The sequence below is a fragment of the Vigna angularis genome, chromosome 9 (assembly GCF_016808095.1).
Source record: "Vigna angularis cultivar LongXiaoDou No.4 chromosome 9, ASM1680809v1, whole genome shotgun sequence".
In the NCBI taxonomy this organism is placed as follows: Eukaryota; Viridiplantae; Streptophyta; class Magnoliopsida; order Fabales; family Fabaceae; genus Vigna; species Vigna angularis.
Genome location: NC_068978.1, coordinates 27,200,201 through 27,212,385, shown reverse-complemented (window position 1 = coordinate 27,212,385; position 12,185 = coordinate 27,200,201). Strand labels below are relative to the sequence as shown.

General features: G+C 27.9%; 2 protein-coding genes across 3 annotated transcripts in view; one reads left to right on the top strand and one right to left on the bottom strand.

The window, feature by feature from the left end:
- Positions 1-982, bottom strand: part of LOC108346724 (uncharacterized) — a 47,719-nt gene extending 46,737 nt beyond the window's left edge. For both annotated transcript variants that reach the window (XM_052868238.1, XM_052868239.1), the window contains exon 1: positions 823-982. The gene's annotated coding sequence lies outside the window, so the exon portion shown is untranslated. The remainder of the gene's footprint in view (positions 1-822) is intronic.
- Positions 983-3,715: 2,733 nt separating this feature from the next.
- Positions 3,716-11,178, top strand: LOC108347085 (1-deoxy-D-xylulose 5-phosphate reductoisomerase, chloroplastic-like). The gene is made up of 12 exons (XM_017586203.2): positions 3,716-3,870; positions 6,540-6,727; positions 8,215-8,301; positions 8,536-8,661; positions 8,738-8,800; positions 8,940-9,089; positions 9,238-9,305; positions 9,455-9,566; positions 9,679-9,783; positions 10,018-10,139; positions 10,375-10,521; positions 10,937-11,178. Exons 1-12 carry the CDS (start codon positions 3,795-3,797, stop codon positions 11,088-11,090), a joined length of 1,398 nt encoding a protein of 465 aa, XP_017441692.1. The 5' UTR covers positions 3,716-3,794; the 3' UTR covers positions 11,091-11,178.
- Positions 11,179-12,185: the final 1,007 nt, after the last annotated feature.

Below are 12,185 nucleotides of genomic sequence, written 5' to 3'. Positions count from 1 at the left end.
GAGAAGGAAAAAAGTGAGGTGTTCAATCTCTTTGTTAAATTTTTTTCACTGGCTGAAAAGACAGGCTAAGTGGAAACTAAAGATACTTAGAACAGATAGAACATGAAGTAACTGCACCCTACACACCACAGCATAAAATTTGGTTTTAAATGGTCATGATTAAAATTTATGATCAAATTTTATAAGTTGGCAGCAAGAGTGTGGTAGGTACCTAGGATTAAAGGAATTGGCTCTTGAATGGGTTGTTGTCAATGCATGGAGTTAATTTTTATGGTATAGTCTTTATTCATAAATCATTATGTTTTATTTTTTGTTCTATATATGCATCCCAACGATGCTTTGTTTCAGAAACGTAAATGACTATCTGTAAATAAGCTCTCTTTCTCGGTTGTCTTGAATAAAGCAACCTGAAATTCATCCTTACCAATTTCTCCATAACTAATTTCTGCACTATTTATATTCTTTTATTTCAAACGTCTTTCAATTTGACTTATATTAAACAATGTGATATTCATTCGTATTGTATGAATATTAAATCTCTCACTCTCTTGTTAATCATTTAAATTAACAAGGTGAAATTTAAATAATTTATGAATAGATTCGCTCTTTTAGATGTAATATATCTTACCAAATGTCTTTTTGCTAAGGAAAATTTAGACAAAACAAATGTTTTTGAGAATATCTACTAATCAATGAGATATTCTCAGCCAAAATGGAGCTGCAAATCCAAAATTACTTTGTAATTGCAAATGAAAACAGGGAAGAAAAAGTTGAAAGAAAAAAGGAAAGTGATGAAAAGAGGAGGATGTGTTTTGTGTTTACCTGGAGATATGTGTTTTCTGCAATCTTCCACGAACCTTCAAAGACACAGATAATGTTCTCTGCAATAAGTGTTAAAATGAATGACACCCCTTATTCCTAACTTGTATCTCTTAGCTTCTTTTAAGTGTAAAACCTTTGAACACTCTAGAATCTCATACTAATCCATTTCAACACGCATTCCTCCTAACAAACAAAAGCATCTCTTCCTTTCTTTACAACATTTCCTCAGTATCGTTTTCCTGTTGTTGGCCCACATGTTTATTTGGACTTCATCTTCTTATAAAATTTATGTTATTATTATTAAGATCCAATAACTGAATTATATTTACATAAAACTTTCACTTTAATGTTTGAGAACAAAAAATAAATAAAACTTATTCGGCAGATCATATTGTAAAAAATAACTATCATTAAAATTAATAAATATTTCGTAAAATAGTAAAATTATTAAAATGTTTCAAAGTGCAGATTGTGTTATTCACTTTATAAGCTGTCAACACATGATATATGCATAATTATTAAAATACCAAATGAAAAAAAAATGGAGGGTAAAAACAAAAGAAAATTTCAGAAACGTTTTGTCCAGGAGAACTCTTCAATCTACTCTCCATATACAGAGAAACAAAACTAGGTCTTTTACAAGGCCATTTGCATAAATGTAATGGATCTCAATTGAAAGTTCACCTTTAAGTGTCATCATATTCATTAAAAGATGAATAATGCATCTTGATTCAAATAATATCAAACTAAGCTCTTTCTTTTTATTTATTAGTTTGAAATAAATTTTTTATTCCTAAACAATGAAGAAATATATCACATCCCCTACCTCTTTTCTTTTTTTTCTCTTTTCTCCTTTCTTTACAATCTCTTCTGTCTCTTTTCACTCAGACTTCTACTATTAAAGCCATTGTCTGAGTGAGCAAAATTTTGAGTGAACAAATTTTAATGTGTACTTAACTAAACGAAAAAGTATTTTATGAAAAATTTACATAAATATTTATTTAATTAGACATTTTTTTATAATTATTTCTTATGATTTTTGAAATTTTGAAGCATCATTAATATATACTCATTAATATATATATATATATATATATATATATATATATATATATATATATATACTCATTTGTAGAAAAAAAAAAGGTTTGTGTGCTTAATGTAATCATTCATCTTTGTAGATAGAGTAAAATAATTAAGAATAGTTTGAAACAAAAAAAAAATCTACTCTAAATTAAATGATAATTGGATACAAAATTTTAGTCATTTTTTAGTTAGTGAAAATCTATGCAAAAGATATGAAACAATTGAAAATTTGAAGAGAAAAGAGAAAGGGGGCATGGGATAGAAAGAGGGAGGCATGTAAAAATAAAGAAGAAGAAAAATAGAAAAACAAGAAAAGAAAGAAAAATAAAGAAAAAAAAATAGATGTACGGACCTTTAAACTTTACATGGAGAGAAAGGTTTAGAAAATTGACTAAGAACAAGAAGGAGGGTTACTTCCCACACACCCACGTTTCTTTCCATATTTTCTAAAAATTCCAAAACTATTCTTTATAAAATCTTAGACTTCTACTATCTTTATTCAATAGATTTTAAAATTTGTTGAAGAAAAAATTTTGAACAAATTTTAAAATAGGTTGAAGGATTTTTTTTAAGTCTTTTAACAAATTTTAAAAATTATTAAAAATTTTGAAATTTTTTTTAATAAATTTCGAAATTTTTTAAAGAATTTTTTAAAATTTTTAATAAATTTTGAAATTTATTAAAAAAGAATATTTTTAAAAAATAAAGAAGTAGAGAGAAAGATAGAGAGAAGGAGAAAGAAAATAAAAAAGGGGAAGTAACTAGAATCTTGAAAAGGCACCGAATAGTCACTTTTCTATTGATACACATCGTTAACTTTCACTTTCTACAAATTTCCATAACCAAAGTGCTAACTAGGACTTCCAAAATAAGATAATTTTAATCGTTTTGACTTGACTGATCATTGGTTCGTAAAACCCTGATAAGTTAAAGCTAGTCAACCGTACTAATACCGACTAAAAATCTTAACTGGTTAAAAGACAGATATGTTCAATAACTTTGTCTTTTATTTTTAAAATTCATTTATATACATTAAAAATATACTTAATCATATAAATATTTTTTTAAATTTAAATTAATTAATTAATATTTCTAATAAAATAAATTAAGATAATAATTATATTTACGTCAAAGAGATTTTTTTTATGGTCTATCCAGCCAAACTTAGTAGAAACTACACATATATGTACCTCTAATCTATATTTATTTTCTGGCTGATAAAGAAAACGAAGACACAAACACATACACATACGTACAGCTTATAGGGCTGATACGTGAATACTTAGAGTTCTCTCATTCCAGAAGAAAAAACTAGTGATTATGGTATTTTCATAAAAAAAAACCGAAAAAATTCTATCCATCAAATCCACTAAATGCAGGACCACAGATCGACGTAAACACACATAATATCATTTGCTTTAATTTCTATGCTCATAATTTCTCGGTTTCTCATATTAATCCGTCTGAGAACGAAAGACCCTCAGACTGTGTGGATTACACTGATATATAATCTGGAATCTTCAAGAGAAAATGATACGAAGACTTCATGATAATCCACATCTGAACGAGTGTTGCTTATTGAAAGTGGACCCTATTTTCTTAGGTTATAATTTATATTCAATTTATTTTTTTGGCTTTTTCAATTATAGAAGGAAAGTATGTGTACCAATAGGAAAAAAAATAATTATTTTTCTCAGAAGAAAAAAGAGCGAGAAGGAAAAATTGCTTGGTCGTTAGAATTGGCATGTCTAACACCACACATAGTTGTGGAATTTTTTGTGTTTTTTTATCTTGTTATCGTTTTGTCTGGTTATGGGACAACTACTTTATAACGCTCTGATTGGTTCAATTTTTCATTCGTGAAGATTAGAGGTTGAAGTTCGGTAATGGCTCTGAATTTGCCCTCTCCCGCACAAGTGAAGCCCTTCTTTTTCTCATCAAATAACTACCCAAAACTTCCAGGTTTCTCCTCCCGTCTTTGTCTCAAACGCACTTCTGCTTCTTCATAAGCAAAAACAATAAGGACTTCTTCACAACTTCTATTCTTGTCTTAGCTTATATTCCCTTGCTTATCAACCTTGTTTTTTTTCTCTCTCTTTAATATTTTATCTCCAACGTTATTGACTATTGTTTCCTCTTCCTTTTTTATTATTTATGTTTACCTTTTTTTACCTAGCTACTTATGGGATATTATCGTTGTTTGAATTTAAGCAGTTATAAGTTTCGTGTTGAGTAAATACCCATAAATTTGTCGTTTTAAAATTTTGTATTAAGATGATAGCGAGGAAATAGTTTAAGGTAAGGAAGAAGTGTTGTGTTGTGTCGTATGGTAAGTGACTACGAATTGCAACGTAAAGAAATGAATAAGACGGGAGAGTTTGTCGAAAATGCCACGAAGCTTAAAGGGATCACAACAACCAAAAAAAGCTCTCATCTTTTATCTTCTATCGTTTTCAAAAGTTGGAGATTATTTTCTTTAATAGATAGAAACTAAGCCATGTGTTGCATGGAAGTGATTGAACGATAAAAACATAGATATATGGAGACAATATTTAAGTGCTTTCCTAGAAAGAAATTTGGAAGATGGGTCCTCGCCTTTCTCTAAGATTCTCTAACTTATCTTTCACATGTGTCCACACCTTTCTCTAAGATTCTCTAACTTATCTAAGATGGCTCCACACCTACTTAGATATATTTTGTACTAGTATAATTTTCCAGTTTATCTTAATTCCTCATTTTAATTAATTTAAGATCATTTTAAACAGCTAAATAATATATTGGACATGATATATATATATTAACTTCATGCCGGTAATACTTTTCATTTAGATCCAATAAACTCAAAGTCATCACCCCACATACATACATATATATATATATATATATATATATATATATATATATATATATATATAAAGCTTATGAATTAATTGTATAACTTAAAAATTTAGTATTAATTTTTTATTATAAAATATATGACCATTTTGAGTTAATTGAAAATTTTCTTAATTAATTTGTTTATAATATTGGCATAGTTTATAATCATATAATGTTTACAATATAATGATACGTACGATTTCATGATAATTTAATCACTATTAACTTTTTACTTTACGTGTATAATTTAAAATTTTATAACAATGAAGTTTCGGTAAACTCGTGAAGACAATGACTTAAATCCTTCTATTTTGTACTAAATGGTATTTATATTGATGGCAACACACAGTTTTAGTGGATAATTAGTTTGTCAATGTTTGAAAGTTGTTATCACTATTTTAAAAAGGTAATAACATATAGAGTTAAATATATTTTTTATCTCTTAACTTTGTTAAAATCATTGAAATTTTAATTAAATTTAGTCTCTTAATTTTAAATGTGTAAATTTAGTTATTTTAACTAAATTTTGTTTATTTTATTTACATTTTAAATATTTTTTATTATAATATTTGAGTGTTGTTTATATTGTTACTTTTTTTTCTTTAATATTATTTGAAAAACATGTTTAAAATTTTAAATAAACTTAAAAGAATTTGATTAAAAAAATTAAATTCACACTTGATAAATCCAAAATTAAAAAGAAAAATTAATTCTGACAAAATTGAGAGGTAAAAACATATTTAATTCTAAAATATATCTAATAAAACACGTTATGTGTGCAAATTGCTATTGAAGTCTTCCATTTAGATTAAGTTTTCTTTTATACTTGTTTGAAGTGGTGCATTTGAAAGACAATTTCTTTTATAAAAAATATAATATTTTATATATGAGATATCTTTTATTATATTTACCAAACAATTTGTAAGGATAATGATTTATTTCCTTTTGTTTTTTTCATAATACTATTGTTATGTTTGGATGAGAGATCGTCGGTTAAAAAATAGGAAATACTACATTTTTATTTTTTTATTTTAAAAATACAAAATAAATATTTTCCTCAATTAACTCTTTTCCATCTAATTTTGTGGATGAAGACAAAATAAATAAAATAATGGGTGTTGGCAAATAGTTCAATCCCAATTTCTGGTTATGCATTTAAGAATCTCCCATGGGTCTATTCTGAAAAAGGAGAAGGACCACTAAAAGAACAATCTATTTTGTAACATATTAGTTTATATTAAAGAGTTTATTTTCTAAGATATTATTTTATATTTGGAAAATTAATTTTTAATAAAGTATTTTATTTTAAACACTTCTTCCAACTCCGAATGTGGAGGTTTAGAAAATTTTTGCTACAGTCGTCAACATGGTGCCACTGAAATTATGTTATGTTGGTATTTTTCTATATATAACTTTTTTTAAATGAAAATGAGATTTGTACAAAAATTTTAAAAAAATGGAATTAGTATGTAAATTAAGAAAATATATTTTATTAGTTTTAATAAAGTGATTGAAGATTTTAGATGATAATATTTTATTATATTATTATGACACCAATGATAATGTAAAAAATATAGTAACTAAATAGTATAAATATGGTAAATTAATAGTCTAAAAATAGTAAATAAATAACCTAAATGTTATGTTACAAATTGGTGATTGAAGTAGGATTTTAATTACTAAGTAAAGTAAAATAACTTGTAATTAAGTATACTTAGCTTTTTGTTTAAAGGCTAATTTGTTTTGGTTCTTAGGTAGTTTTTCTTTGAAGAGAAAAGAGAGTGAGACAACGGTAGAAAGAAGAGTTTATTGCTCTGTTGCAGTTCAACCACTGCCACCAGCTTGGCCAGGAACAGCTATTCCAGAACCTTCTGATTTTAAGACATGGGATGGTCCCAAACCCATTACTGTCTTAGGATCAACTGGTTCAATTGGAACTCAGGTATATATAAATTTACATCCATATAAAGTATATATATAGAGAGAGAGAAAGAGAGAGATTCTCTATTTATCTTTATAGATAACAATTTTATAATATAATTTTTATAATGATATTATGTAAGCATAAAGGGTTATTGTTAATTTTTTAAAGGACAAAATATTTTGTTAATTATGTATCATTATGATAGCAGTATATCTCTTTTTTTTTTCTTATTATTAATAACACCATTAAACAACTTTTATGCTCTTGTGTGTTTCTAAATAAAAAGTTAGAGAATTTTCAGAGTTTAAACTCACTGATTAGGGGTCCCTGGAGCCCCATGAATTGAACTTATATTCATATAACTTTTGTATTTATGCATTTCAAAAGACAAAATAAAAAATTATATATTAAATTGTATAATTTATAATATATTTATATTTCAAATTATACAAAATAATTTTTTTATATAATTTATATTTTAAAATATAATATTTTATTTTAGATTGTATTTTTTGAAAAATAAAATAAAAAATATATTTGAAATTGTTCAATCTAAATGTATAATTTATATCTAAACTACAAAATTTTTACAGATGCAAGAGAAAATTGTGGAGGTGCTGAAAGAAGTTGTCCACTATTTTTTTTTTAAGAAAATCTTATAAAACGGACAAGCTCATAACATATTTGTAAGATTAAAGCAGAACCACTTTATTTAAGCAAGTGGGGGCAATAGTACAAAATTTCCTTACAAAAAAAAATATAAAAGTAAAAAAAGACAAGTTTGAAACATAAAATAATAAAAGAAAATGTTCTGCAATTTTGTTTAATATAGATACTATTTAACTTGTGATTTTTAAGACTTATAATTTGTAATTTGTGAGTGCATAAATACTATTAATAAAAGTAATTTTACGATTTCACGTATCTTTATCAGGGATAGAAATGACAACAGATTGGGTCGGATACGAATAGTGTCATATTCACTTAAAAAATATTCGCAGATATTTTAAAATCTATTAATATTCATATATATCCACGAATATCCACAAATATTTAAAAAAATATATTTTTATAAATTATTAAAATAAAATTTAAATAAAATTAAAAAAAAATATAATATAAATTAAATTAAATATAAATTAAAATTTAATTTTAATTAAATTTAACTTTATAAAATATAAATTATTTTTAATTTTAATTAAACTAATTTAATTAAATATAAATCTTTTATTTATTTTGTGCATATAACAGATATCCACAAATACGGATAATATAATATCATATCCAACCCGTTTTTTAAATGAGTATTAAAATATCTGTATAATCCAAGAATAATAAATATTCGCGATTACAACTATCCTTTATTCGTGTATAATGGATTTTTTTGCCATCTAATTAGGAGTCACTCCGTACAATAATTCTTATTTCATTATATAACTTATTTCATTATATAACTATTTTCCTCTTCTAGTAATCTTAATTATCTTCCCTTGTTGATTTTGTAGACCCTGAGTATAGTGGCTGAGTTTCCAGAAAGATTTAAAGTAGTGTCACTTGCTGCTGGCTCAAATATTACTCTTCTTGCTGACCAGGTAACAATTGCTTACCTTACTCCAAACATCTAATGAAACTTTCACTGTGACTTCAGTGAATTTGAAATCTTATCAAAAGAGAGTTTATCAGTTATCAAATTTGTATTGTTCAGACATTTGGATGATTAAGACTTGTATTTCAAAGCAAAATGTAACATCAAATGCACTGATATATGTTCATCTCTTAGAACTTTAAACAAAAATGTCATGTGCAAGATATTTTACACTCTGCAGATAAAGACGTTTAAGCCTCAAGTTGTTGGTCTTAGAAATGAGTCCTTAGTGGATGAACTCAGAGAAGCTATTGCTGACATGGAACACAAACCTGAAATCATCCCTGGAGAGCAAGGAGTCATTGAGGTTGAAATCTTAGCTTGGTCTCATCTTATGGTTTAGTAATCTTTTCAAAAATCATAAGCAACTTTGTTTTTTTCAGGCTGCCCGTCACCCCGATGCAACCACAGTAGTTACAGGAATAGTTGGTTGTGCAGGATTGAAGGTAATTTTGAAGAAAATGTTTCTTTCATTCAATCTTCATAATCTGTCCATTCTGCATATATTTACATATTGGTAAAAAATATATCTGAGAAATATGTATAGATGGTAAAACTAAAACTGTCAATGGTTATTTTCTTCAGCCAACAGTTGCAGCAATTGAGGCAGGGAAAGACATAGCTTTGGCCAACAAAGAGACAATGATTGCTGGAGCCCCTTTTGTTCTTCCTCTTGCTCATAAGCACAACATCAAAATTCTTCCAGCTGATTCTGAACATTCTGCAATTTTTCAGGTACTTAAGTCCATTATCAAGTTGCAGATATCTCATATACTGAGTATATCAATCTTTGCATCTTTTCTGTTGGTTTGATGCAATGGATTTATTATTTGCTGAACTTCATGCCACTGTTACTGATACATAAAGGATCTTCTCTGAACAGTCTATCCAGGGGTTGCCAAAGGGTGCACTTAGGAAAATCCTTTTAACTGGATCAGGAGGTGCTTTCAGGTAAGGGAAAATAGTTTTGATGTTTTCAGATAAACCCTTTTTAAGGCATTATTGTTTTATAAGGGAAACCTTCAATCATTCCATCTCATACTTCTTTTTAAGGCTCTTTATAACTGAACTGAATTATCTGTCATTCTGGTTATTAACAGAGAATGGCCAGCTGAAAAGATGAAAGACATTAAACTTGCTGATGCACTAAAGCATCCCATATGGAGTTTGGGGAGAAAAATAACTATTGACTCTGCTACCCTTTTCAACAAGGTTTGTTTCCTTCTACAATCAATGCATTTGAATGAAAAAGTTGTGTTTTTTATTTGATGACAAAATCCATTTTTATGCTTATAACTGACAAATTTATTTAAATTCTTGGCAGGGTCTAGAAGTAATTGAAGCACATTACTTGTTTGGAGCAGACTACGATGATATTGAGATTGTTATTCATCCACAATCTATCATTCATTCCTTGGTTGAAACACAGGTTAAAACCCTGCAATATGCTGTGTTAGTTTCTGCTAGTTAATAAACTTAGAAATTCTCACTCACATACTGAATGATGAATGGCATTACCTGCATGTAAGAAGGCTTGAACATGTGAATTGCTCAAGATCAAATTGAAATACAAGGAAAAGGGAATATATATAAAAAAAAAAAAGGGCAGCAAGGCAAGTATTAATTTGACCCTATTTGTATTTGTGTTTTTCTTTCTTTTCAGGATTCATCTGTTATTGCACAGTTGGGGATACCTGACATGCGTTTACCCCTCCTTTACACATTATCTTGGCCAGAGAGAATCTACTGCTCTGAAATAACTTGGCCTCGCCTTGATCTTAGCAAGTACAAACACTTTCCCCTGTATCATATTTTCTCTTAATCTTTATCCTGGAAAATTCATCACCATCATGAAGCCCTTCTTCTTAGTTGAATTTCATTTTTCTCTCTTCAGCAAATTGCTAACTAGATAGCACCGTTTTTCTTTACTTACATGTTTAGGTCATAATTTATGATGAACCAGTTAGTAGTGAAATTGTTCAACTTATTGAAACATTTGTATTTAACATCTCTTACTCAGGTATGGTTCTTTAACATTTTATGCACCTGATGATAAGAAGTTTCCATCTGTGAATCTATGTTACGCTGCTGGACGTGCTGGGGGCACAATGACAGGAGTTCTCAGTGCAGCAAATGAGAAAGCTGTAGAACTGTTTGTTGAAGAAAAGTAAGCATTCTCTTAGTTATTTTCCTCACCCCATTATTTGTTATGATAAATGTATGGTGAAGATTTCATATCAATTAAAAATAAAACAAATCTATAATAGTTAAACTTAAAGTTTCTTTTTAATGAATACAAATCTCACTTTATCCACCAGTTTTATGAAATTAAGTTAGATCTAAAATCCATTTTTTAATACTAATGTTTTGTTGGATCCGTGTCCCAAATCTCTTCTGTATAGCATAAGAAGAACTAGATAACATTTGACTACTTAAAATATAGTGATGTTTAAGCCTTATCGTCATGTATTACTCAAGGATGAGGGTAGTTTATATGCTCAGAGAATTTTCCCTAACAATGTCTTATTTTCTTTTCAAGGTGATGAATCCTCTTTTGACTTCCTTTTTACCCCTGCTTGCAGGATTAGTTACTTGGATATATTCAAGGTTGTGGAACTAACATGCCAGGAACATCAAAGAGAATTAGTAGCATCTCCTTCACTCGAAGAAATTATTCACTATGATCAGTGGGCAAGACAATATGCTGCTGGTCTGAAAAAATTTTCAAGTGTTTGAATCCCCCAATATATTGCAAAAAGCTCTGGTGGATTGTTGCCAATGTAAATATATATATATATATATATATATATATGATATTCACTAACATCCTTCTTCAAACTCATCATGCATTAGAGTTTGTCATTGAAAAACATAAATACTCAATATATAAATTTTGTAAATGAATTAGCAATTTGCATATCTAAAAATATTAAAGGCAATGTAATAATTCCATCTTAAAAGGTGAGTGGACTGATTTCAATAACACTCTTGAAAGTGGTTAGTGGTTAGTGATCAGAGTCAGTATTCAACTTCAATAAAAGAATAAAGAAAAATATCTTATTTCTTACTCTTTCAAAAAGTAAAAGAATTTGTAGACTTGCCATCAATGAGGTCACCAACCCTGAAACATTTCTAATCTGAGTCATTTAAGCATATAAATATAACAATTTTCGTAGACAATTTAAATAAAATTGTAAAGTAAAACATAATTATTACAAATAAATTTCATAGTCAAAAGTTTTGTTATAATCCAAAGAAAAGTGTTAAATACACTTGTTAAAACATAAAACCATGAAATTTTCTTTCTTCAAATCTCTATTACTAATTCCATCTCACTTAATCCATTCATATCCATAAGCACATGTATTCACATATGCTTCAGACAACTCATTATACGATCAACGTAGTAACAACAAATCGCCACAATAAACAAGTACAGGTGAGCTGACAAAATAAACATCAAAGTACTAATACAACATTTATATTTAAGATGTTAACTCATTGCCATAATCCTATCACATCAAATAGCATCAACACGTAGTAAGACTATAATAAGAAATACAATGACCATCCATGCATTCCATTATAAGGAACCATGAGCAACCCACTAGTTCTACACAACCTGTCCATTAAAGGAAACTCGTGCCAATATCAATCATCTCTATAAACGTATGTCTTCTTTGAAACTTCATTGCACCATCCTTGTTTATCAAAATAGGACAATTTTAGTGGTCTTCCACCCAGCTTCGGACTTATTTCCCCTGCTTCTTAGGCTGCTCATATCAATTATAAACTCAGCATGAGTCGGAACCCTATGGGTATCTCTTTCTA

Coding starts and splice junctions, on each gene's coding strand:
- LOC108347085 (XM_017586203.2), top strand. CDS start 3,795: ATGGCTCTGAATTTGCCCTCTCCCGCACAAGTGAAGCCCTTCTTTTTC. Junction 3,871..6,539: donor TAACTACCCAAAACTTCCAG/GTTTCTCCTCCC, acceptor TTTGGTTCTTAG/GTAGTTTTTCTTTGAAGAGA. Junction 8,662..8,737: donor GAGAGCAAGGAGTCATTGAG/GTTGAAATCTTA, acceptor TGTTTTTTTCAG/GCTGCCCGTCACCCCGATGC.